This window comes from Lissotriton helveticus, chromosome 10 (assembly GCF_964261635.1).
Source record: "Lissotriton helveticus chromosome 10, aLisHel1.1, whole genome shotgun sequence".
NCBI classification, from domain to species: Eukaryota; Metazoa; Chordata; class Amphibia; order Caudata; family Salamandridae; genus Lissotriton; species Lissotriton helveticus.
Window position 1 is genome coordinate 937,432,681 of NC_136071.1, and position 25,313 is coordinate 937,457,993.

Genomic DNA, 25,313 nt, shown 5'->3' on the forward strand with positions numbered 1-25,313 from the left:
CGCTACACCCCAGAATAAAATACGTAAGTGGGCAGTTCCGAATATTTTTAATAACACTTAGTTTTTCCCTCTCACACATAAAAAACAAAACCAGCTCCACTGTAATCAGGTGTCGCAGCACACCTGGATGGCATTCGGCTGTCCGGGTGGGACCCCGATGATGAAGCATGTCACCAACTAGGTTGGTGAGTGAGGGGTCTTCTTAAGGACAAAGGACGTCCTTCTGTTGGATTGTGGCTAACACACAGACTCGCCTCTATTGAGGCTGAGTGTATCCCCAGGTGTAACTCCCTTTTTGTTGTTTACTGTGGTCCACCCAGCAGCAGAGGTTGCACATCAACTACCTGGAATTTATGGCAATCTTCATGGCGATAAAGTCCTTCAAAGTACATCTGTGCAACAAAGTCGTGTTGATCCGGACGGACAACATGACAGCCATGTACTACATCCAAAAGCAGGGAGGTACTCACTCACCACAGCTGTCTCATCTGGCTCAGAGCATGTGGAAGTGGGCCATTCAGAGGAACATTTTCCTCATGGCGGAACACCTCCCAGGCAAGGACAATCAGATGGCGGATCTGCTCAGCAGATACAGCCATCAAATGCACGAGTGGGAGATACATCCATCAGTACTCCACCCGTACTTCCAGCAGTGGGGTCATCCAGAGATAGACCTGTTTGCCACAAGGGAAAACGCAAAATGCCAAAGCTTTGCCGCCAGGTTCCCTCACCCGGAATCGCAAGGGAATGCGATATGGATGAACTGGTCAGGCAAATTTGCGTACGCTTTTCCCCCAGCGCCTCTCATTCCGCTGGTGGCAAGAAAGCTAAAGCAACACTCGATGACTCTCATCCTGGTTGCTCCAACATGGGCACGCCAACCATGGTACACCACGTTTCTAGAACTTTCCGTGGTACCGCATCAAAGGCTGCTTCTCACACCCAGACTCTTGACGCAGAACCATGGCGACATTCAGCATCCAGATCCGCAACAGCTCAATCTGGCGATCTGGCTCCTGAAGTCTTAGAATTTGGCTACCTCAACCTGCCTCCAGAATGCATGGACATCATCCGGGAGGCAAGAAAGCCCACTACCAGAGCTTGCTATGCAGCAAAATGGAAGCGGTTTGTCATTTACTGTACAGACAACAATATCAACCCGCTAGATGCATCCATTCCTAACATCATCTGCTATTTGTTAAATCTTTACAAATGCAATCTAGCGTACGCTTCCATTCGGATACATTTATCCGCCATAGCGGCTTATCTCCAAAATAGGCAGCACCTCTCTGTTTTCAGGGTGCCTGCCATTAAAGCCTTCCTGGAGGGACTGAAGCGAGTCATTCCTCCAAGAACACCACCAGCTCCAGTGTGGAACCTCAATGTGGTCCTCACTAGGCTGATGGGCCCACCTTTTGAGCCACTGCACTCCTGCGAACTTCAGTTTCTAACATGGAAAGTGGCTTTTCTCATTGCTATCACATCGCTCAGACGTGTTAGTGAGCTGCAAGCGCTCACAATCCAAGTGCCATTCATCCAAATACATTCCAACAGGGTAGTGCTCCGCACTAACCCCAAATTCCTTCCTAAGGTGGTGTCACAGTTTCATATCAACCAAACTATTGACCTGCCTGCATTCTTCCAAAACCCACAAACAGTAGCAGAAAGAATGCTTCATACATTAGACGTTAGGAGGGCGTTAATGTACTACATTGACAGAACACAACACTTTAGAAAGACACAACAACTTTTTGTTGCCTTCTCAGCACAGCACAAAGGCAACCCCATTTCAAAAGCAGGAATAGCCAGATGGATTGTTAAGTGCATTCAAATTTGTTATCAAAAGGCTAAACGTACTTTAACAATACCCCCAAGGGCGCACTCCACACGCAAATTGGGGGCCTCCATGGCTTTCCTGGGGAACATTCCCTTGGAAGACATTTGTAGAGCAGCCACATGGTCTACACCACACACATTTACCAAACATTACTGTGTGGATGTGCATTCCAAACAGCAGGCAGCTGTAGGACAGGCTGTTCTCAAGACACTTTTTCAAGCTTCTGCAGCTGGCACGGGCAACCGCCCTTAATGGAGGAACTGCTGTGTATTCTATGCACTAGATATGAATTTAGCAGCCCACATGCCTCGAACTGAATATGCTACTTACCAGTATGCATCTGTTCTTGGCATGTAGGGCTGCTAACATTCATATCGCCCGCCCTCCTCCCCGGTGCCCGTAGCGGCTGCAGATACTCTCTTGCATTCATCATTAGCATGGACATCCTTTACACTATTTCACTCCATCTCTGCCACAATGGCTAAAAACAATCTGGGGATGGAGTCGATGCCCATGCGCACTGTAGTCCAGGGGAGGAGCCACCTATCTCGTGATACTTCGAAGACTCTTCCAGGACAACAATGTGCAATCATCCGGACCCAACACTAGGCGGCGATCTATGCACTAGATATGAATGTTAGTAGCCCTACATGCCAAGAACAGATGCATACTGGTAAGTAGCATATTCATTTCCTTCAAGCAACTCTCTGTTTACAAAGTCACTTCCAATCCAAATGCGTCTCTTATTTCCGTGCGTCCAATGAAATGCACGAATTTAGATAATCTCGACCAATGGGTGCGCGGCCTTTTCGCGAGACAGTTCTCACGCTCCGGCACTCACCCCTCCTTCACAATTTCAGCTCCGCTACCAGCCCGCTGTGTCTACCAATCCCAGCGCGGCACAGAGTGACGTCAGAGCAGCTTCGCGACTGACTCCCTCCTTTACAAGGTAACGGAAACTTTCTTTCTTTCTAAAGTGCTTAGTGCTTGGTTATTTCACAACAAATACACATTCGCCACTGTGCTCAAGTGTCTAGACAGGAAAGAAATTTTCACTGCAAGTAAACTACTTCCATTTACTTTTCACACGCTACGGATAGATCTCTTCCGCCTATCCTTCACTCTAGCATTAGAGAATCTGCTACTTCCCTAGACTCATCCACCTTTCTGGGATATATCCGAGACTAAGGTTTCACCAGCGATCCCTTTTGCTTTCACCCTAGCTCCGATGAACCTGCTATTCTTCCGGTGTGACCCTCACTAGGTTATGCCACAGTCGGATTTTTGCCAATGAACTTCGTTGCTAACATTTATTCAATCATATATTCCGAAAAAACCCTAGTCAGTGCTTCCAGTTCTGCCTAACCTGCACCAACGTTCCTTAGAGCAAGTGACCTCAACACGAATGGATTCTATTCACCACTCGCTATTCAATTCCCCGGGGATTCCCAACAAACATTTAACAAAGAGCTAACAAGTGTGTTAATACATATATCAGTACAATAATAAGAAAAACAATTTAAAACATTTCATAATTTTTCAAAGCAAACATTTCCCGTGAGTGATCAGTTCACTAGAATGAATTTGCTTTTCATAGCAGCATAAACATGAACAAAAAAAAACCTTTTAGCAGCATCCAACCTATCTAGCTTAACTAATCCTACCTGACTTTAACTAGTCCCTAACCATTACCTCTGCTACCAGAAAATTACTGATAGAGATCGCGGGTCACCCGACCAATATTTTCACCACTTCGGTCTCGGGCCCATATACTTCAATTCACTATATACATTGATCAGATGACCCTACAATCTACCATCAATAATCATGAGTTCCTTTCTACTATTTCCTAGTATACCCGACTTACCATCCACCGATACGGGTACCTATGACCACGATGGGTCAGGGAGCTAGCTGTAAAAGGAAAGGCAGAAGAAATACAAACCCAACATTTAAACTTTACTTTTCATAAATGACCACGGACAACTGGAAGTTTTAAAAGTTTTATCTTAGAATTCAATCTCTTTAGGATATACACTCCACTACAAGGAGACAGTCTAAAATCAAATTAGCAAAGAGTACATAACTATACAGAGGAACTATAAGGGCAATCATTTATATTTTCAAAATGCTAGTGCGACAGGGAACACGCTAAGTGGGAAAGAAAATATTGGTAACACTAGAATGGACAATTATGAATGAGCAAGCTATTGTAAAATTTGAGCTATAGGGTATACTCCATGAACCTAACTAGGGTACTTTTGGAATCCTAAACAAACTATAATAAGGGCAAAGTGAACACGCTATAAATCAGAGTTACTTTAGTCCGTTTTTATGAGAGAAAATTCAGAGATCATATCAGAAAATTTGCAACTGCAATGGAGAAAATGATTTCTAAAAGGTAGGGTAACATAGGAACACGCTATAAAATAAAATGCAAATGACTTTTAATAATATGCAAATAGTTGCGGGAAAAAGCATGGAAAATTATCACATGCAAAAGGTATGTCTTTATTGAAAGCAAAGACAGAAAAATAGAAAGGTGCAGTTTTAAGAGTTCAGAGCAATATTTACAGAGACTGGTGTGAAAACCAACCCTGGCCACGGGTCAGTTAAGGACAGGAAAACCCTCACGGAAGGATAACCCTCAATGGGACAGCAGGTGCAGAATGGACACCCCAGGACAGGACAGGAAAACCAGATTAGGATCAGGACAGGACCACCAGCACCCGCAGTTTGGAAGCAACGCCTGCGCTCCACCCTCTCTGCAGCTATCAGTCAGGACCCCGATTGGATCAGCGAATTCCCCAGCAAAGTGCTCCGCCAGCACTTAAGGTTTAGTAAAACCTTCAGAGTCTATGGTCAATTCGGACAGAGTGCTCCGCAGCACCTCTGTATCAAGTCACCTATTGAGTGCGTTGGGTCAGTGACAGGTCTGCTATTCGGACAAGTCGGACAAATTCCCAAGGTGAACCTAGGCTAGATATACTGTTTTGGGACAGTGTACCACCCCCCAGATGTTGCAAAATGTCAGAATCCCCAATTTCGATTGGTCCTAAGGTAGGATTTGGTTAACACACCAATCAGAACAGACTTTTGTAAGACTTATTTTGCATGTTAAGGTACCGCCTAGCAAGATTGGGGTTCCCATGAGAAGTCGCACAGAATACAATGGAGAAGAATACAATGTAATAAATGTAACATTTTATTCCTCTGGCTGGGTGAAGGTGCATCTTCCCATGCATGACTTGGCAGCAACCTTCTGTTGGCTCGGTTTCAATGTCACCTCGCCTCGGCTGGTCCTGCGCAGTACTGCCCTCCAAGATGGACTCCCAAGCCCCCATCACCCCTCCGTGCCGAGGATACATGAAAAGTAAGCGAAAACAAATTAGCACATAGAAATAAACGAGGGTATTTCATGTCATAATTTCGTACTTCATGTTTATCATCATAAAAATATACTATGCAATTAGATATTAGTGCAATATATAACGATATGAGAGTAACAGCACGAGCTTCACCACGTTATTACAGTGAGCTGCCAGCTTGTGGCTATTACGCATGCGCACCCTTTCCCTCCAAACGGTGACTGCGTCACGACACGTGATTATACCTAACGCATGCGCAGAAACAGAAATGCAAGCAGCGGCCATTTTAGAGTACAAAAGTTATTCGTATTAGTAAAACACATAGGCAAGCTTCTCTAAGATACATGTATATCAAAAATAAAAGAGATTAGTAAAACGTACAAATTTTATGGGGTTACAACACATTCGAAGTTCATGAATCGAGCAAGTCGGTATGCGAAACCTTGCTCTATCAGTTGGATTTAACCCTGCACAGGAAGACCATAATCCCTTAGCCTTACTGCACAGCCTGTCAGGTGGAGCTGTCTCCCCATCCATTGTAGAAGTATGGAGGACTGTTCTAATTCAACACTTTGGGGAAGTGGCTTCCAAAATGCATCATGGATGCCACCCTGTACCTCAGTCACATCACCTCACACCTTGCCAGTATCACCTAGTTTGGTTGTCGATTATGCATGTGACCCACATTACTGCCTCTTCTTCTCTCGTGGCCTTCAGGCATCCATGATGTCAGAATGTTGAGGCAACTGGGATCTCCATTCCTGAATCTCATGACATGTTCTGAGGTCAGGCAGGTGGTTCTCGCCACCTGTGCTCCCTCTAAGGTGTGCCTGTGGCCAACCACACAGCCTCTCTTCTCTTGCTACGCACAAACATGGTGAGAGCACAGACACATACTTTTTATTTTAACAATGGGCAGCTCTTAGCCTTCATGGGCTGATGCCTGCAGGTCTGGCTTTATTTGAGGCTTAGCTCACACCTTCTTGGTGTATGACTGTACCCTTCTTTTTTAAGGACGTCACTAAAGCTGTATCATACTCCTAAACTCAAGGTATGACATCTTCCTTAATACAGCCCTTTCCCAGCTCCTCTGAAGGATGCTGTCCTCTTGCTGGTACCTCTTCATCCCTAGATACGATCACAGAGTGCAGGGCTTTGCCAGGGATCCCATTTTATTTCACCGGGTCACGTGTTTTCTTACAAAGCCGAAAAGGAAACCATTTAAAAATCAAATATATATTTTAGTTGTATAGAGAAAGTCCCTCGGTTGTCTGTTCCATCGATAAAAGAGCAACTTTGCAAAGGACTGCGAATGTACATGTTTTACTTGTTAACATTTGTATTCTCATAGGCCTTTGCAAGCTCCTTATATTTTTGTGTTGAGTTTGTGAGCATTTCAACTGCACAGCGTTGGGCCTTAGGACCCGGATGGTTCATACCTACCCTTGGCAGCCCACCTGTACTAACTTGTCACAGACCAATAGGAGGGTAAGGCAATACCTGCAGACATCCATGTGTGTCCAGGAAGTCTCAGTATCAGATTGTTAAGATAGCTCGGGTGCTTAATGCACTTTCTGGAGATACTTATTGGAGTGTGTGTAATCTCTGTCACCGGTTTAACTTTAATGCTTAATGTATATATATAAAGCACTTGGGGTAATGTCGAAGTCACATATTTGTTGTCTTTATAAGATAGCTCAGTGGGTATTGCATTGCTTGAGAAATCCTTGGGTAAACCATAGGTCACAAATGACAATGCAGGGAATTTTGCTGAGTTCAGTATAATTCCACTGCAACCAACTGCTTGTATTCGGCCAGCAACTGAAACTTTTGTCATTCTAAGGCCGGTAAAAATAGCTTCTGTAAGTAGCATTAAACACTTCATCCGTGCCAAAAACAGTCCATTATGTAAGCTAGCACAATGCTTCATTGAGTTGAATTCTCGCTGATACATGCGGTGGTTGGCTAGTCACAGTTTGAATCTTGACTGGGCTCATCCAAGCGTTCATCGTTCCAAGGTAAGTAAATTAAGAACCATTAAATTGTATTAGTAAAACTAGTTATTTACAGCATTTAAGTGTCAGATGTGCGGAATGAGGAAAATACACCATTATATAGCAGAAAATAATTATATTAATATAAGTACACCATGGAAAGACATACCTGACATGTATACAGAAACACAGACCTGCATACTTTACCTAAGTACGGAGCTTGAGGTAATCAAACAAAGCTTTCACTTCTGTGTATCTCCTATCCTATGAAGTGACAAGCATTGGATCTGGAGATGAAGTGTGAAGTCCCAGCTGTGCTGCATTTGCCATGTTTGATCTCCTGTGCCAGCTGTCGGCCCAGGAACAACTCTAATAACAGGAATTATCACTTGTTGATTTTCCATGAAGTGATAAATTTTTATCCATATGGTGCTTGGGAGGGCAAATAGTCACATCCACCCCCGAAAGTCACACACCCAATGAATATGGATTGTATTTCTCTTGGCTGCAGCTGGCTTCTCTCTTTCTGTGAAGGAATAAACGTGATGCCTAAGGGACACTAACACACATAATTTCTGGAACAGATACAATTGATTATCTCTTTCTAAATAAAGTTATTCTTTTTGAAATAAATCTTGAGTTTCTTTTATACTCCTACAACTAAATGGCAATCCAAAAAGATTATTACAACTTGTTGGTTTATATATTTCCTTTAAGAAACCATTTTTTTTTTAAATTGACTATGTATCATTAGAAAAAAAAAATGTTTACACATATATATATATATACACAACTCATATATTACCTACTGGCGGTCGCCAGTAGGTATATATAGTTAGGATTTTTTCCCTATGGGATTTTTGAAAATTCTATGTCTAATAACTTTGGCGTTTGTGGACGGAATTGGCTGAAATTTTCAGGAAAATGGCACATTTTGTTTCTGAGCAGCCCTTGAAAATTTGGGGGGGGTTCGTCAAGGGGGGGCCGAGAAAAAAGGGGGGTCCCAAAACGTGTTTTTAACATTGAGTTTTCCATAGGGCGGTTGGCCTCACTTTTAGCCCGAACGGCTGAATGGATTTGCACGAAACTTGGCAAAATTGTAGGGACTGGTAGCCCGATGTGCCTTTTGTAGGTCTCAATATATGTGCTTCAGTGGATTTTGAGAAATTAACGTTCAAAAAAAGATATATATCTGTAACAGCGGACCGGGCAGCGCTCCAGTTCGCGTACTTTTCGCGCAACGGAGCTTTGTGAAGCGAAGCTGATTGGTTCTCCGGCGTCTGTAAACATTCCAAACAGTCCGTAGCGGTCGCCATCTTGTCTCTCGGTAGGATCGAGAGACAAGAGGAGGCCAAAGCGAAGGGGCAAATGACCATAAGGGGGCATAGTAGATCCTCGCTGACCCCCTAGGTTTGATGTGGAGGTTTTAAAAGGGCCCCGCGGGGCAAAAAAAAATAATAATAATAATAATCGAACGGCTGAATGGATTTGCACGAAACTTGGTGAAATATTAGGGACTGGTAGCCCGATGTGCCTTTGCTAGGTCTCAATATATGTGCTCCAGTGGATTTTGAGAAATTAACGTTCAAAAAAAGATATATATCTGTAACAGCGCTCCGCTTCGCGTAACGGAGGTTTGCGAAGCTGATTGGTTCTCCGGCGTCTGTAAACATTGCAAACAGTCCGTAGCGGCCGCCATCTTGTCTCTCGGTAGGATCGAGAGACAAGAGGAGGCCAAAGCGAAGGGGCAAATGACCATAAGGGGGCATAGTAGATCCTCCTTGACCTCTTAGGTTTGATGTGGAGGTTTTAAAAGGGCCCCGCGAGGCAAAAAAAAATAAATAATAATAATCGAACGGCTGAATGGATTTGCACGAAACTTGGCAAAATTGTAGGGACTGGTAGTCCGATGTGCCTTTGCTAGGTCTCAATATATGTGCTCCAGTGGATTTTGAGAAATTAACGTTCAAAAAAAGATATATATCTGTAACAGCGCTCCGCTTCGCGGAGATAAAATTATATCTGTATTACCTAGCTGTTGCTAACACCAGTTAGCGACGGCTAGTAGGAGATAGCGACCATCTTGGGCCCCACTTTGCATGTGAATGATATTTATCACTAATGACATGGAAAGTGGGCATGCCAAGATGTTAGCGACTGGAAACAGTCGCTAACATCGCTATCTCCTATTATCAACTTTTGGAAATATTCGCGATAAGCGCGAATATCTCCAAAAGCTAGCACCTGCCCTGAGCAGTTCTAAGGCATGTTATCCAATGGGAGGTGGATAACATGGCTAAGAGCATTAGCTCGGTAATGCATGAATATCGCTGAGTTTTCAGCGATATTAATGCATTGCGGTCGTTTTTTATCGTATTTGCGATAAACCTTGATAATAGCAAGGTTTATCTGCGATAATTTCTGACGATGCTTAGCGGTAAAAAAATCGTTGCTAAGCATCGTTGGGGATAAATATCGCTTAACTTTGGTAATATGCCCCAACGTCTGTTAACGTTCGATTCGAAGGAAATCAGGAAGTGTTGAAAAACATTGTCTGCGCCATCTTGCCTTTTTTCAAATGCCACACTTTTGTCGTGCACGGCAGTCATTTTAGATGCCTTGACCAGACCCACTCTGTGCACGCTGTCGATCCTTAGCATGACTCCCCACCCTCGCAAGCATCTCCCCCAGGCAGTGGTCACCCCCGCTCTCTGTCTTATGCATGGGTAATAAACCACCCCCCATCTGCGCTGCTCTTCCCTGAGAATCACACCCTGTGCCCGCCCGACACCTCCCTTTCGCCCTATTCACTACCGCACCCTCTGACACTCCTTTTCCTCTGTGTCCGATTGTCCAGGCCGGTCCTAGGGTATCAGCTAGCCCTGCAGATGTAGTTTATGGCCCCAGCTGTAAAGAATCACCCCTCTTCAAAGGAGTTATAGTAGATCAAGGCCCACACTCGATGAGATCCGTCACAGCAGACGCGTTCCTATTATCTGAAAACCATCCTGTATTGTGATTGGGGAGGGGACCGAGCCTGAAGCGGAAGATTCCAGGGATGACTCTTTGTACATCAAAGTTTTTACAATTATGTGTCACATTAAAAATATATAGCACTCCGACAAAGTAGTAAGATTATAAAACTTTAATAACTTATAAATATATACAAGAAAACAAAAACAGTAATAACATATAAACATTTTTAGGGAAAAACAACGAAGTAGCGGTCGGCTGTGCGAATAGTCCCAACGCAGCACAACGTCCAGATTTCTGGCGTGGGGCGTCGCGGGGGGTGGGTCATCAGTAGCAAACTGTTGTGCGAATAGTTCCAAGGCAGCAGAACGATGGCACCAAGGTGATGTCCAGTAAGTTGCCGCACTGGTTTTGGTATCCTACAATGCTGCTCCGAATAACGGCGTGGGGCGCCCCGGGGGAGGCGGCGTGAACGGGCCTCTCCAGGTGGAGTGTCATCTGTTGTAGTGGGGCGCCCCTTTACCGTTTCAGTTACCATTCCGTCCGTTTTTGGTCCACTGTGTCAAAAGCTGCAATTCAGCTGAGTTGCGCCCACTCTTGCGGTGCAGCGATAGGCGGCTGTCACAGGACTCTCAAAATGGCGGCAGGCTCTTTCCTTTTTGGGCCTGGTCCACTGAAATGGCCCTGGGACACCTTGGAAATCGGATGCTTGTCTGCTAGGTCTTGGATCCCATTCTCGAAAGCGTCCCCTCCGCCTTGAGGATTTATCAAAAGTTTTGGGGGCCCCCGACTCCTGTAGGCTTCTGGTGGGGAGCGGTTGCCATGATTGCTCGCGGAATGACCACGACGGAGCTACGAGATGGTGGTGCTCTCATGCTGAAGCCAGCTTCAGTCTGAAACATCCAGAAACAAGGTGGGGCTTTCATCGTTTGGGAAAAAAAAAAAGTTTTCATCCAATGAAAAGTGTTGTTTTTAGGTCATATGATCAAGCCTTCCATCATTAGGAAACCAAACGTAAAATGAACCAATGAAAAGTTTTATAAACAAGTCACATGACCTGTTATGCGGCATAGGGTATAAAATGCGGAGAAAATACGTTGGCACGTGAGGCGGCGTCAGTAGCGGACCGATGTGCGAATAGGCCGAAGGCAATACAACACGCCAAGATCCGGATGGCACCGAGGTGGTGTCCAGCAAGTTGCAGCACTGGTGTGGCCATCCTACAATGCTGAAAGTCGGCGTGGGGCGCCCCGTTGGCCTGTGAGTTTGCGTCAGTAGCGGACCGATGTGCGAATAGGCCGAAGGCAGCACAACGCGCCAAGATCCGGATGGCACCGAGGTGGTGTCTAGTAAGTTGCCGCACTGGTGTGCCCATCCTACAATGTTGAAAGTCGGCGTGGGGCGCCCCGTTGGCCTGTGAGATGGCGGCAGTAGCGGACCGATGTGCGAATGGGGCCAAAGGCAGCGCAACAATATTTTCGGAATAGAAGACACCACAAGGCGCTGAGATGCCAAGATCCGGATGGCACCGAGGTGGTGTCTAGCAAGTTGTGGCACTGGTGTGGCCATCCTACAATGGTAAAAGTCGGCGTGGGGCGCCCTGTTGGCCTGTGAGATGGTGTCAGTAGCGAACTGATGTGCGAATGGGGCCAAAGGCAGCGCAACAATATTTTCTGACTGACACCACAAGGCGCTGAGATGCCAAGATCGGGATGGCACCGAGGTGATGTCTAAGTTGCGGACCGATGTGCGAATGGGGTCAAAGGCAGCGCAACAATATTTTCTGTATGGAAGATACCACTAGGCGTTGAGATGCCAAGATCCGGATGGCACCGAGGTGATGTCTAGCAAGTTGCTGTACTGGTGTGGTCATCCTACAATGCTGAAAGTCGGCGTGGGGCGCCCCATTAGCCTGTGAGATGGCGTCAGTAGCGGACCGATGTGCGAATAGGCCGAAGGCAGCACAACGCGCCAAGATCCGGATGTCACCGTGGTGGTTTCATAGTTGAGAGGCACTTCATCTGCAGTGCGGCGCCGAGATCCGGATGTCACCGAGGTGATGTCTAGCAAGTTGCTGTACTGGTGTGGTCATCCTACAATGCTGAAAGTCGGCGTGGGGCGCCCCATTAGCCTGTGAGATGGCGTCAGTAGCGGACCGATGTGCGAATGGGGCCAAAGGCAGCGCAACAATATTTTCTGAAGAGAAGACACCAAAAGGCGCTGAGATTCCAAGATCCGGATGGCACCGAGGTGGTGTCTAGCAAGCTATGCAGTTGAGTTGTGTGCGCACTTGCGGCGAATAGGTCGAAGGCAGCATAACAATGTTTTCTGAATAGAAGACACCACAAGGCGTTGAGATTCGGTTACCACCGAGGTGATGTCTAGCAAGTTGCCGCACTGGTGTGGCCATCCTACAATACTGCTCCGAATAACGGCGTGGGGTGCCCGAAGGGGGGGGGGGGAGGCGGCGTGAACGGGCCTTCCTAGGTGGAGGCTCGTCTGCTGTAGTGGGTCGCCCCTTTACCGTTTCAGTTGCCATTCAGCTGAGTTTCGGCTGCTCTTGATGCTACAGCGACAGGCGGCTGCAACAGGACTCTCAAAATGGCGGCCTGTTCTTTGGATTTGGGCCTGGTCCACTAAAATGGCCCTGGGACACCTTAGAACTCGGACGCTCGATTTTTTTTTTCCTTTCCTGTACATGCAAAAAAAGGTAAATGCCCGGTACGTTACACGCTTCATCTGCCACGATGAACTCTCCAGAGGAACCAAAAAAAAATATAGTTATGGTAACTATACCATGCATCGTCATATGGAGAGGTGGCACCAATTAATTATAGTGCTGCATAAAAGAGAGATTTGGAGGAGAACCCCTGACCTGCTAGTACATTCATCAAAGAAGTGGCACTGACAGCATCAGAGGCAAGGGAAACGGTCCCAAATATTTAGAAGAACTTTGGAAAGATTAAAATGACATGTTTAGATTGTGGCAAATTAATTTCATGTGGACAGATGAGTGTTACTCTAATAAATACAGCATATGAACATCATCATAGTCGATGGTTGGTAGAGACATTTTGACTATATCCTGGACCTGCCCGTCCTCGCCCAAAATGGCGCCGGAATAAATGGGACTCGTAACTCCTTGTTGTGTACTGGTTGCAGAACCTTGAAATCACGAGATACGTATGCAGTTTTGAAGCACATGGCGGGCGGGGACGAGAATTGATTGAATATTTCGACATCCCTATTGATATTAAGTTCTGATGTGTTATTGATTACTGTACTATTGAAAGTTCGAATTAACGTCACCCATGGTACTTGCCCGCAAATGTATATCTAGATAATTTTATTGTAACTGGCCCTGTCGTATTTTAATTATAAAATGTACGTCCACCGATTCCGTAACTGTTAGACACCTTAGTTCTTGCAACCTAATGGCCCGCCCGTTACGTTCCTCTACAGTGTAAATGTCTACTCATCATATACGATTACAGTTTGCTCCGTGGCCGGCCCACGTGGTTATAGGCTCGTATTTGTAATAAAAAGCGTAATTTTTAGGTCATATGACCAAGCCTTTCATCATTAGAATAAGAAAAGTAAAATGAACCAATGAAAAGTTTTATTAACAAGTCACATGACTTGTTATGCTTACGTTACGCGCTGCGCGCCCCGGATGACTTCCGGATGCGCTAACGCGGTGCGTCATATGACGCATTACGCGACAACGCAGGTCCAGAATATAGTCAAAATGTCTCCACCAACCAGCGGTTGGAACACAACCCCTTTCAGCAGGCTAAATAGTTCTGTTAAATGACAACAGAAGGGACAGGCAACAAGAACCATCAGTCAAAGAGGGGAGGGCTAGTTCTTCTCTACCGGGTTACATTGGGGCGCTACCGGAACTGATCGAATTGGTAGTCTACAGTGTTTCTGGATATTCAGACTGAAGCTGGGGTTAGCATGAGAGCAGCACCATTTCGTAGCTCCGTCGTGGCCATTCCGCAACCAATCATGGCAGCCGCTCTTTATCGTTATTTTGGGCGGGGTGGGTGGCGGAGCCAAGCTGTTTTGCAGCCATCATTGTGTGGAGTTCAGTTCATCTCACTAGTTTTGTATTTGTCATGAGGGGTTGTTCCTAATGTTTCTATTTTAGCGAGGTCAAAAAGAGATCCCATTAGTGGCCTACTGATTTTGCTCGATTCCTTTTCTTTTTTTATTACACGATTTTTCGTTATCTGCGAAGACTAAACAGAGTATTGCGACTCTGTGTTTGTTTGTAAATAGAGAATGAACCAAAGAGAACCAATTCTAAAACAGTAAATACTTGGATAACAATCAATCAAATGGAGAGAGAAGCAGGCACGACGTATTACAACGGGGGCAAAGGCCTGCGTTAACTACCCTTCACTATGTGCAAAGAGAGAGTACTCCTAATAGAAATGAGGGGGTGGGGGGGGCACCATTCAAAGCAGATCAGTGTGCATAAACACGAAAATGTTTTCACTTACCACGTACTTGACATTCGACAGCTTATGATATTTGCTATTAAAAAACCATTGAAATTCACTGAAAAAACCATAGGTTATAGACCATATATAGTTAGGAATTAGCATTTACAAAACCTTGAAAATTCACTGAAAAAACCATAGGTTATAGACCATATATAGTTAGGAATTAGCATTTAAAAAACCTTATTTTACTCACACAAAACCATTGAAATTCCATATATAGTTAGTTGCACTAACTATATATCGCGCACCCGCAATCCACTGCTGATCATGTCACATATTACATCATTCATGACATGGTCAGTGACATCACTGATGACATCACTGATGACATCTCAAATGACATCACTGATGAGATCACTGATGACATCATCCAGTGACTGTGTGTTTCTGTAAAGTTTAAATATGTTTTACATATTGAAGAATGAGTAGATGTATAAGTGTCTGGACGAAGGATTTAGTAGGTGCATGACTGAATGTATGAGTGAGTGATTAAATGTGTCTCACTGAGTGCATGGGTTAGTGACTAAACTGTCTTAATTTGTGCATCATTATGTCTGTTGTTCTGTAAACTGCTGCATGTGTTGATCAGTAGCTATATGATTAACTATATGGGTTATTGATTGATTGTCCAAGTATTTGTATGGGAGACTGAGTGTGTGTGTGGCTGGCTGGGAGGTGTGTGACTCTGTGCAGATCAATGTGTACTTGTATCAATGATTGTATAAGAAAGTAAGTATGTGTTAGTATATGTTTGAAAATGTAAGGTGCTCTATGTTTAACTGTATAGACAAGAAAATGGAAGTGTGATTGATTCTTTACAGGACTGACTAGGTGTGTGAGTAACTCCATGGATGAGTGGCAGAGTGTGAGTGTCTGTATAGGTGTATGAGTGCATATGATAGTGTTGTAAAGATGAGTGATTGTATGTATGAATGATTGTATGGGTGAATGAGTGAATGTGTGTGTAGACGTAGGAATCAGTGAGTACGTATGTAGTAACTAGTATTGGTGTGTCAATGGTTTCAAAAATTATACTCTGTATTTAACACTGGGTGAAACAGAGGTTATATTAAAATGTGAGGAGATGCATTGTATTGTCACATGAATGATATCATCAGTGATGTGGTCATTGATGTCAAATGAGATGTCATCAGTGATCTCATCAGTGATGTCATTTGAGATGTCATCAGTGATGTCACTGACCATGTCATGAATGATGTAATATGTGACATGATCAGCAGTGGATTGCGGGTGCGCGATATATAGTTAGTGCAACTAACTATATATGGAATTTCAATGGTTTTGTGTGAGTAAAATAAGGTTTTTTAAATGCTAATTCCTAACTATATATGGTCTATAACCTATGGTTTTTTCAGTGAATTTTCAAGGTTTTGTAAATGCTAATTCCTAACTATATATGGTCTATAACCTATGGTTTTTTCAGTGAATATATATATATATATATATATATATATATATATATATATATATACAATATACAAACAAACATATTTATAAACAGACAAGCAAAAATATCCTTGAACCTTTTTCAGGGTTGTATGCCCTTAAATTATATCAAAAGGATGCTTTCTCAATCAATTCTACAAAGACATTCCTTGTAAACAGGTCACCGCAAAACGAAATGGGAGCAAACGAGGTATAATCCTTTTAACCTCTATTATTTTTGTACTCCTTTTAGTTCATTTTATATTTTTCAGAAATTTATAACGGTGCCTTCACCAAATTTCGACGCGTTTCAGCCTTTCAAGATTTCAGGCCTCATCAGGACTTAGAGCAATCAAGGTTATGCCTAGGAAATCAAATACAACATATTTATATATATATACATAATGGAATTTACACATATTGGGGATATCATTCTGATTATATACACTCAACTCTACGTCTTCAAATATTCAACAAAGCGTAAGTCATCATCATAGATATGTCTAATTCCTCGAGGTGCAGAGGCATAGTGACGTTTACCGTTTTAACACCTCTACTTGTATGTGAGGGTAGCGGTACTCTTAACTGATAAAAGAGAAAAAGGAAAAACGAATCTAAGAATATAATTATCCAAGAGGCGGCATTAATCCCTGTATACTCACTAACTAACTAAACAAATGTCGAGCTAAGAGGAGGTCACAAATAAAGCTTTAGGGCAGCTTTTTAAATTGCATACCATCATATCGTACTCCTGCATACTCTCTCGGAGTCAGGGTCTCTAATATTGCCAGCTTACATCACTTGCAGATACTGAAAAATAAATAAAAAACCAAACGCCTAAGTTGCAACAAATATATAGATACACATAATCTATCTATCTATTACGGTAAGTTCTCTTTTGGGCTTACCCTCAGTTAATAGAATGGGGGCTCGAACTTTCACCGACTCGTTTTGACCGGTGTAGCAAAATTGAATTACAGGAATCCTGAAAGTAAATATGCATCAAAATTACAATCTATTATAACTCCCGAGAGAACATTCATAGCGAATGTATATATCTAATAGACTCCATAAGGGGGGCAGATTTACCTTTGGTCTACATTAGATCCACATGTACTCCGTGTCCGCCATTACGATCTCTGGTGAAATTCCAGGCGCACATACCGCGATATTTCCAAAAAGACACCAACGCAGGACTATAAGTGGAACCCTTTCCTGAAGCCGATCTAATTACCGAAATAGAAAGAGGACTATTCCGCATCTAAACATCAAATACCTGCAATGTCCCACTCCTCATTATATAAAGATACTTAGAGCGAGAAGGTCCTCAGAACTAATAAAAGAGGAACAAATAACAATAAGAAACAGAAACAATAAATAGTGGGAAGAAAGATCAGCGTAAAATAAATCAACATATAGCCAATACACAACCTTATAACCCCGTGTTATGCCTACACCTCTCACAATCTTTTCAACTTTTAATGATATTGGACATTAACCATACGAATAATGCATGTAAGAATAAGGGACATACGACGAATAAGCAGAACACTTATTGTAATAGAGCCCAAATTTCATCTCGATCATTGAGACCTGTCCTTGCTGTAAGGTATTACTCAATAAGTCTCGCTTCTAGTCGGTTCAGTTTCATCTCTGCCTCATCTTTACTTATATTCGCCACTGTACACAGTACTGACCACTCTATGTCTTTTTCTGAGTGATTGTTCATTTGATAGTGATTCACCAAAGGGGCCCCTGGTGTTTTACATTTTACCCTTGATTTATGTTGTAGAATTCGGTTTTTAATGGCTTGGATGGTCTGGCCTATATAAAACTTGTTACAAGGGCACTTAATACAATATATTGTGTTCTTTGAGTTGCAGTTAGAGAATGACTTCTGATAGTGGATTTTGCAATTTATTTCTATTTCTTTTTAATCTTTTGTCAATCCACATGCCAAACAGTTGTGACAACGAAAATGCCCAACTATAAGTGGCAACTTAAAAAGATCTCTAATATTTCTTGGTGGGGGCTCTGTTTTGGTGGCCGCTCTTACTAGTAGTTGACGAATATTTTTACCGTTTTTGAAGGCGAAGAGAGGTTTTGGTATTCCTAAGTTTTCTACCAATTTCTAATTTTTCTGAATCAACTTTTTGACTCTGTTGGCTCGTGGGTCATACGTAAGTACACATGTAAGTGGTGTGTTCTTTTCTTGTGTTTTTGGTCCCAATAACGTCTCCCTCGGAGTATACCAGGCCCTTTTGAGGGCCACTTTCACTAATCTTTTTGGGTAACCCCGAGTCACAAGTTTTCTTTTTAGTTTTTCTGCATGGAAAAAGTAATCTTCCTTGTTACTACAATTCCTCATCACCCGGAGGAATTGGCCGTAAGGCAATTTTTTTTTAGGGTACGAGGATGGCTGCTTGTGAAGTGTAGCAATGTATTTCGGTCTGTGGGTTTAGTTTACAGACTAACTAGTAGTTGACCTCCCTCATGTTGGACATAGACATCCAAAAAATAAATTTTATTTTGGTCACTCGAAACTGTAAAATTAAATTCTTGAGTACGATAGTTAAGCCAATTATGAAACTCTGTTAACTGTGTTTCGTCCCCGTTCCAAATCATGAAAATGTCGTCTATATAGTGTCACCAAAATTCCACATGATTTTTAAATTGGTTGGTGTCGCTATATATCCACTTCTGTTCAAATTGAGACATGACTAAATTGGCTATTTCCGGCAACAAAATGCACCCCATAGCCACTTCAGAAATTTGAAGGTAGAGGTTGTCTTTAAAACTAAAGAAATTGTTCTTTAAACAAAGTTTGGCCAGTGCTATTAAATTTATTTGGAACTTGATGAGGACGATCTTGCAAGTCCAGGACATATTCCATCACTCCCAAAGCTTCATCCTGGGGTATGTTCGTGTATAATGATTCGATATCGAAGGTAGCAAGGAGTTGTTATTCAGGATTATATAATAATCCTTCTACCTTCGATATCCATAGTATCTCTAACAAATGCTGGGCTGCAGCTGGCTTCTCTCTTTCTGGCAGGTGTTTTGACATTTCTTTTGGCTAGGCTACCTGATCATTGAGACCTTGCATTTTGGCCAATGCCCGGTGGAGCTACCTTGATAGCTATAGAGGAGATGGGCTTTGGACTTCCCCCTCAGCCGTCACCTACCCAGCCGGACTTTGGGCAGACTTTCCTTCATCTCTCCGCCGTATCTCCCTCCTGCCCTTTTTCCTTGCCCTTCTTCGCTACTTTTATCTAGTCTTCCTTGCTCTTTAAATGTTTTCTAGCAATGATTGTAACTTGTAACTGATGTAACTTTGTAACAATGTGGAACCTCATGTAAAGCGCTCTTATACCTTCGGGTCTAGCAGCGCAATATAAAACTCAAATAAATAAAATAAAAAACATCCTATCTCTGGCATCCATCCACTGATCTCTGCTGAGACCACCTCTCACATGTGGCAGGTCATTGCTGTTCTGGATTCTACATACAATTGATTAAAGTGTGCATGCAGACATACTGTTGCCACACACACACACCAAAGCTGCCCTCCACCGACAACTCTTTTCTGCTTTGAATTGTGTCAGAACAAGTGGAAAGATTCATTCTTTGTATAGAAATAATTCCATTGATTTCTTCTGTGGGTTTTTTAAACTGTGCTGGACTCTTTCCAAGATTCAGAGTCATTCAGAACAGAGACCAATCATGAAAATAAAAGCATGTTACAGCCAACATGTGTTTCGCCCCCTCACATTGGCTATTTCTGCCTGGGGGTTCATCAGGGCGTAGCGCGCAAAAATATTTAGTCCTCGAGAAAGGAATCGGGTTCCTGTGTAGAGCTTCCATTCGAATCGCTGTATAATTTTTGTCTCTCTTTCGTCCGGGAGAAAAACCTCAATCTGCAATGGCCTTTGCCAATTGAATTTTTTTCTCCCAGACGACAGAGAGATAAACATTTTTGCGCTTGTCATGATTTGTCTCTGTTCTGAATGACTCTGAATCTTAGAAAGAGTCAAGTACCGTTTAAAAAACACACAGAAGAAATAAACGGAATTATTTCCATACAAAGAATGATTCTTTCAGCTTGTTCTGCCAGAATTCAAAGTTCTGTACAAGTGATGGGTTCTCCCATTGCCAAGGACAAGTGACCTTTTCTTAATTTGCTCCCGTTACCCCCAACTTTTCTTTGCTGCAGTGTCTGTTCTCTCTGCCCGTCTCTGCTGCAGGTGACCTCAATGAAGAGAAGGATGACCTCAATGAAGGAGGAGGTGACCCTCATGCACAGGGAAATGGCGGCACCCCACAGAAAACAATAGTTTGGTTCAGGACTGTTTCAGATGCACATTGGTGCCCCTGGGATAGCTTGAACAGTGAAGCAGCATGGTCATGAAGATCAATCTGGGATTTCTGGCTGAAGCCCTAGATAGAGACCTGTTCACTATCTTGCCTTGTTAGGCCACATCCACAATCTTATCTACTTTTGGTTTGTATATCCTATAAACAGTTTTATACATTGTTTTTACTGATTTAATGCATTTGTATTTAATTTGGTTTTATTTTGTGTATTCTGATGGCTTATGCTGGGCTGCATTAGGCTCGGATATTGAACTGTAAACACTGCAAGAAATTCTGTAAATTGCAAGATGGTACTTTGGTTTGATGACTTTTCCACAATCTCTTTGCAGAGCGGGAAGGAAGCAGCCCATCACATCTGGTGGTCATGTGCAGGGGGCGGCAGTTCACCTTTGATGCCCTGCATGAAGGATCCATCCTCACTCCGCCAGAGCTCCGCAGGTTATTCAAGCTGTTCTTTGTCATGAATGTTCTGGCTGTACATTTACGTGAATATTCACTGCGGTGGCATGGCCCTCCTAAAAGCACATTGGGACATGGGACTGCATAGAAATGACCAGAAGCACACTGTGGTGGTGGGGGCGGGGGCTTTCAAACTGCTACTGGCTTATTTAAACATGACTATATTTTTTAAAGGTACTTTCATCAGCTGCGTTAGAGCTGCACCCTCATATATTATTAATTTGTACACATTTTATATGAAATATATAAATCATTATTATGATAGAATGCGCAAATTCTGCCTTCTGATGTGTAATGATTCAGCATGCTGTGGCCTGTCCCTGTGGAATTCTTAAAATGCAACTTTTCACGAATTAATGCATTTTAAATGTATATAAGGATAATTATACTAGCTTTCACTTTAATAACTTGACGTTGCACTTTATTTTCAGTGACTACTTTGGAAGAGTCCTGGGGAGGTTCAAATAACTCATTCAAAACTTTTAAATGTGCCTTATCAGCCATTTTAATCCAACCTTTTTTCGGGAAACAGCCCCTGCTTTTTAGGTTTCGCCTGGCGTCCACTGCGCAGCAGCGTTCACGCAGGCGAAATCTTAGGTTACAACAGTACGGGGGCTTTATCCCGCCTGCTCTTCCATTGGCTAGCTCCATAAATGGAGGCTAGCCATTGGAAGAGAGATCTGTCCGTCAGTGCCGGAGCAGATTCGTGGGCATTCCGGCGATTTTTACTCATCCCGCCCCTTTTAGAACGTCATTGCGGCGGTGGGCCATTGTGGGTGTTGTCTTATTTTTTTTGTCACTATGTTTGCAGCCGCCATTTTTTCATGGAGCTGGGGCGGGCGAGTTCGATCGGGAGCATTGGTGAGTGTTCGTTTTTCTTGTTTAACTTCTACGCACTCTGAAGTCTGCGGACTCCGTGAGGCGTAGCTCCCGACATGACATCGGGGCAGTCTGTGGCCATACCGTGGTGTTTTATAATTGGACCCTCTTGAGGCGCACTGACGGCATAGCGCTTCATGTGGTTGTGATACCGTAGGCAACATGGTGGTGGCTGATGTCCTTCGAGCCGCATTTAGTAATATGGTAGGAAAGATTCCAGTGTGCTGGTGGAGTCTGCGAGTAAGGTAACCTGGACATGGGTTCATTTAAAGTCATAAACCACTGGCACTACTAAAGACGACGTGCTTAGCCCACTCGTTAAACTAAAACAATTGTTGGACAGTAGGACTTTGAATTAAAACAAATTTTTCCTGGAAAGACGAGCTTTCCATCCCCGGCATCTTTGTCGATATTGGGTTTATTTTTGGGAAGGGGACAGCATGTACATGTGTTTCTAACGACCCATATCCCCGGTGCTCTGAACGCGTCTGCTATTCCAAATTCTTTCCCCGGTTTGCTAGCCACGTTATAGTTTGATTAAATGCAGGTGCTGAGAAGCCGCGCACTAAGGCTGCAGCAAACCGTGTTGACTCCCGCCAGCTGTGCATTTTGCTGCTTTGAGCTTGTGGATACGTCACGGTGTGCACTTTTGGCAATTGTAGCTTGTTTTTTCATGGCGCCCCGTTTCTACGCTCTAAGTAACGGGCGTTACAGCGGCCATGGACCAAAATGTAATAGAGGAAAAATGGTCCTAGTCCCGGGTTTGGTGGTAGATGGCTATATTTGTGGCGCTCCTGTGAGCCCCAGTGCCACTGCACGCTATGCAATAGTGATGGGTATGATGTCCCTTGTTAATGGCCCTCATTTGCATTATATACTTAGTTGACTATAGATTGACTTCTTACTGCACAATACGCAGCACACTGTGCAACAAACCGACTTGGGGCTGCTGGCACACATGGTCTCTTTATCGCCGCCTTTCAGGGCATGCAGGTATGTGCGGCGTGGCTTCCATTGGTGCAGCAGGTGCAGTGACGCCGGGGCTCAGAGGCCCAATTAGCCCAGATTGTTGTTGCCTTCCTTTGGGGTCCATGGCACCCTGGCTAGGCTGCTGTCCGGAGCCCCGCATGAGTTGTCTGCTCAATGCCCAGCAAGGCCCAGCGTTACGCAACATTAGCGCAGCACGAGTGAACATCGGGCCCGTCCCAGATTAAGAGCTTCTCAATGGCTCACTTATTCACGCAATTACCGGCCGCATGCGAGCGGGGGCCAAGGCCAGAGTGCGGCCGTCCGCTTCCACGGGTCACCTTTAACAGGCACGTGCCGTCCTCAGGTCACCTTTTATAGGCGCGTGCTGTAGGGAAAGTGAGTCCTTTGCGCATTTGGGAGGGGGACTTGATATGCTGTAAAGCTGGCTGATATGCTGTAATGCTTTAAAGACGGATGACCGCACCGCGCCAGTGTGATATCACTGGATGCGGCCACCCTTCCGTGCCTGCGCCTATTTTTTTAAGACCCTGCCCGGTGGTTGGAGCTCCTCGATACAGTGAGTATGGTTACCCCGAGATTGGTGGGTGAAGCGCTGCTGCTACGGGACTTTGCTTCCCGTTACCACATGTTGAGGCGCTCACGTGTATTAGTTTGATGCCAGAACCATTGCGGGTATTTTGAACTGTAGTCCGCTGCCCCCGCCACGAAAGCCCATTGCTATTAATGCCGACGTAGCGGATGCTGTTCTATTGGTCAAGAGCTGCGAGCGCCGTGAAACTTAGCCTGCGGTCGGCGCCCCTCCCCCCCCCCCTCTTTGTAATCATATCGCTGCATATAAAGTCTGTGCAGACGCTCGCTAACCGGTGATTTGTTCCCAGTGCTATGTGTGTCAGCCCGCAGCTCCATGCCTCGCATTTTTCATGATCGTATTGGCAGAGGCCCCCCTAATACCGCTCTCTTTGGCCCATGGATGGCAATTATATTGTCAGAACAGCGTCTTGATGCAGTCTATTGCTGACAGCTAGAGCAGGGCTCGAGGCCTCCCACTTCATGACCTTTGGCTATGCCTCTGACCCCGGCACGCAGTGTTCCCACGGCATGATGTACCCCTTGATGCGGAATGCTAAGGCCCAGCAGCCACTGCGAAGCAGATGCGGAGCTCCGTGCACAGGTGAGCACTGCCCGGCCGCCACTAACTGTCACACAGCCGCTTCTCGAGCACCAATCACTTCACCGCCCCCGCAGCACTCACCTCAAAGCCACTCAATCACCACTCACCTCACTGACACACAGCCACCATTCACCTATCTGACATACAGCCACCATTCACCTCACTACCCCTGCTGCATTCACATCACAGCCACTCAATCCCCAATCATCACACTGACAGTCACTATTCTCCTCACTGCCATGTAGCCACTGGTTACAGATGTGGCTTAACGGCTAGAGCGGCCGACTTTGAAGCTGGGAAATATGGTTCGAGTCTGGCAGAGGCTCAAGCATCCAATGACTCTGGGCAATTCACTTAACACATAATCGCTCCCCTCGCGTAAAAAATATTAATGTGTACGTCTGTAATGCAACTGGTGCCCCTGTAAAGCGCTCTGATATCGAGTTTGCGCAATATAAAACTGCAACAATAAAAAACTGTCCCACAGCTATCTAGGCTCACTCATTCGGAGCTACCACTCGCATCCCTGCCATGCAGCCCTCAATCACCTCACCGCCCCAGAGTCCTTACTTATCTTACCACCACAGAGGCTTCACTCACCACATCTGCACACACACATATCGCTCATCTCACTGGCTCGCCGACACCACTCACCACACTTTATATTGCAGTCACCACGCACCTCACTTACACACAGCCACCCTCGCCTCACTGCCATGCAATCAAAACTCACATCGCTGCCACACAGCTAATACTCACCACAAGCCATCACTCACCTCACTCCCACGCAGCTTTCTAATGTGGTACAAGAGAGACTCTCAGATCACAGGTCCGTGATTATTAGATTTGAGAATTTCCTATTGACAACTGTACATTTTAAAATATTAAAAACTGGAATTACAAGTTAAACACAAAAAAAATGCTCCAATGCAACTAATTAAACAGTAAGACACCTCACAAAAATGAATCAAGTTGATTGTAATATTCTACTGTTAAAGCCTGACTGATCTGAGAAGCTCATAACTTGAGGCAGGAGAAGGAGCAATGGAAATGCAGACAAGGCATGTGTTCCTCTGCAGGCAAAATGCATCTTCTCCGCAGAATCTCCCTCCAGCGCAGTATCACCCGGCGGTGAGCGAACGCCGTGACTCTAACTGCTTCTTGCTCAGCAGCTCTGCTCATTTTGCCACATCCTGCTGCGTTAAGGAGGTTGCCTACTGCCATATTGCCTGTGGCGCGGGATATTAACTAATTTGCACAGAATCACTGGGCAGTGCGCAAACGTCGTAACTAGATTCAAAACTATTGTAA

At 44.3% G+C, this 25,313-nt stretch overlaps 1 protein-coding gene across 2 annotated transcripts in view; it reads left to right on the forward strand.

Annotated features, from left to right (window-relative positions):
- CROT (carnitine O-octanoyltransferase) overlaps positions 1-25,313 on the forward strand; it is a 498,400-nt gene that overhangs the window by 258,863 nt on the left and 214,224 nt on the right. For both annotated transcript variants that reach the window (XM_078663596.1, XM_078663597.1), the window contains exon 6: positions 20,833-20,941. In XM_078663596.1, the coding sequence (XP_078519722.1) occupies positions 20,833-20,941 (109 nt within the window). The remainder of the gene's footprint in view (positions 1-20,832; positions 20,942-25,313) is intronic.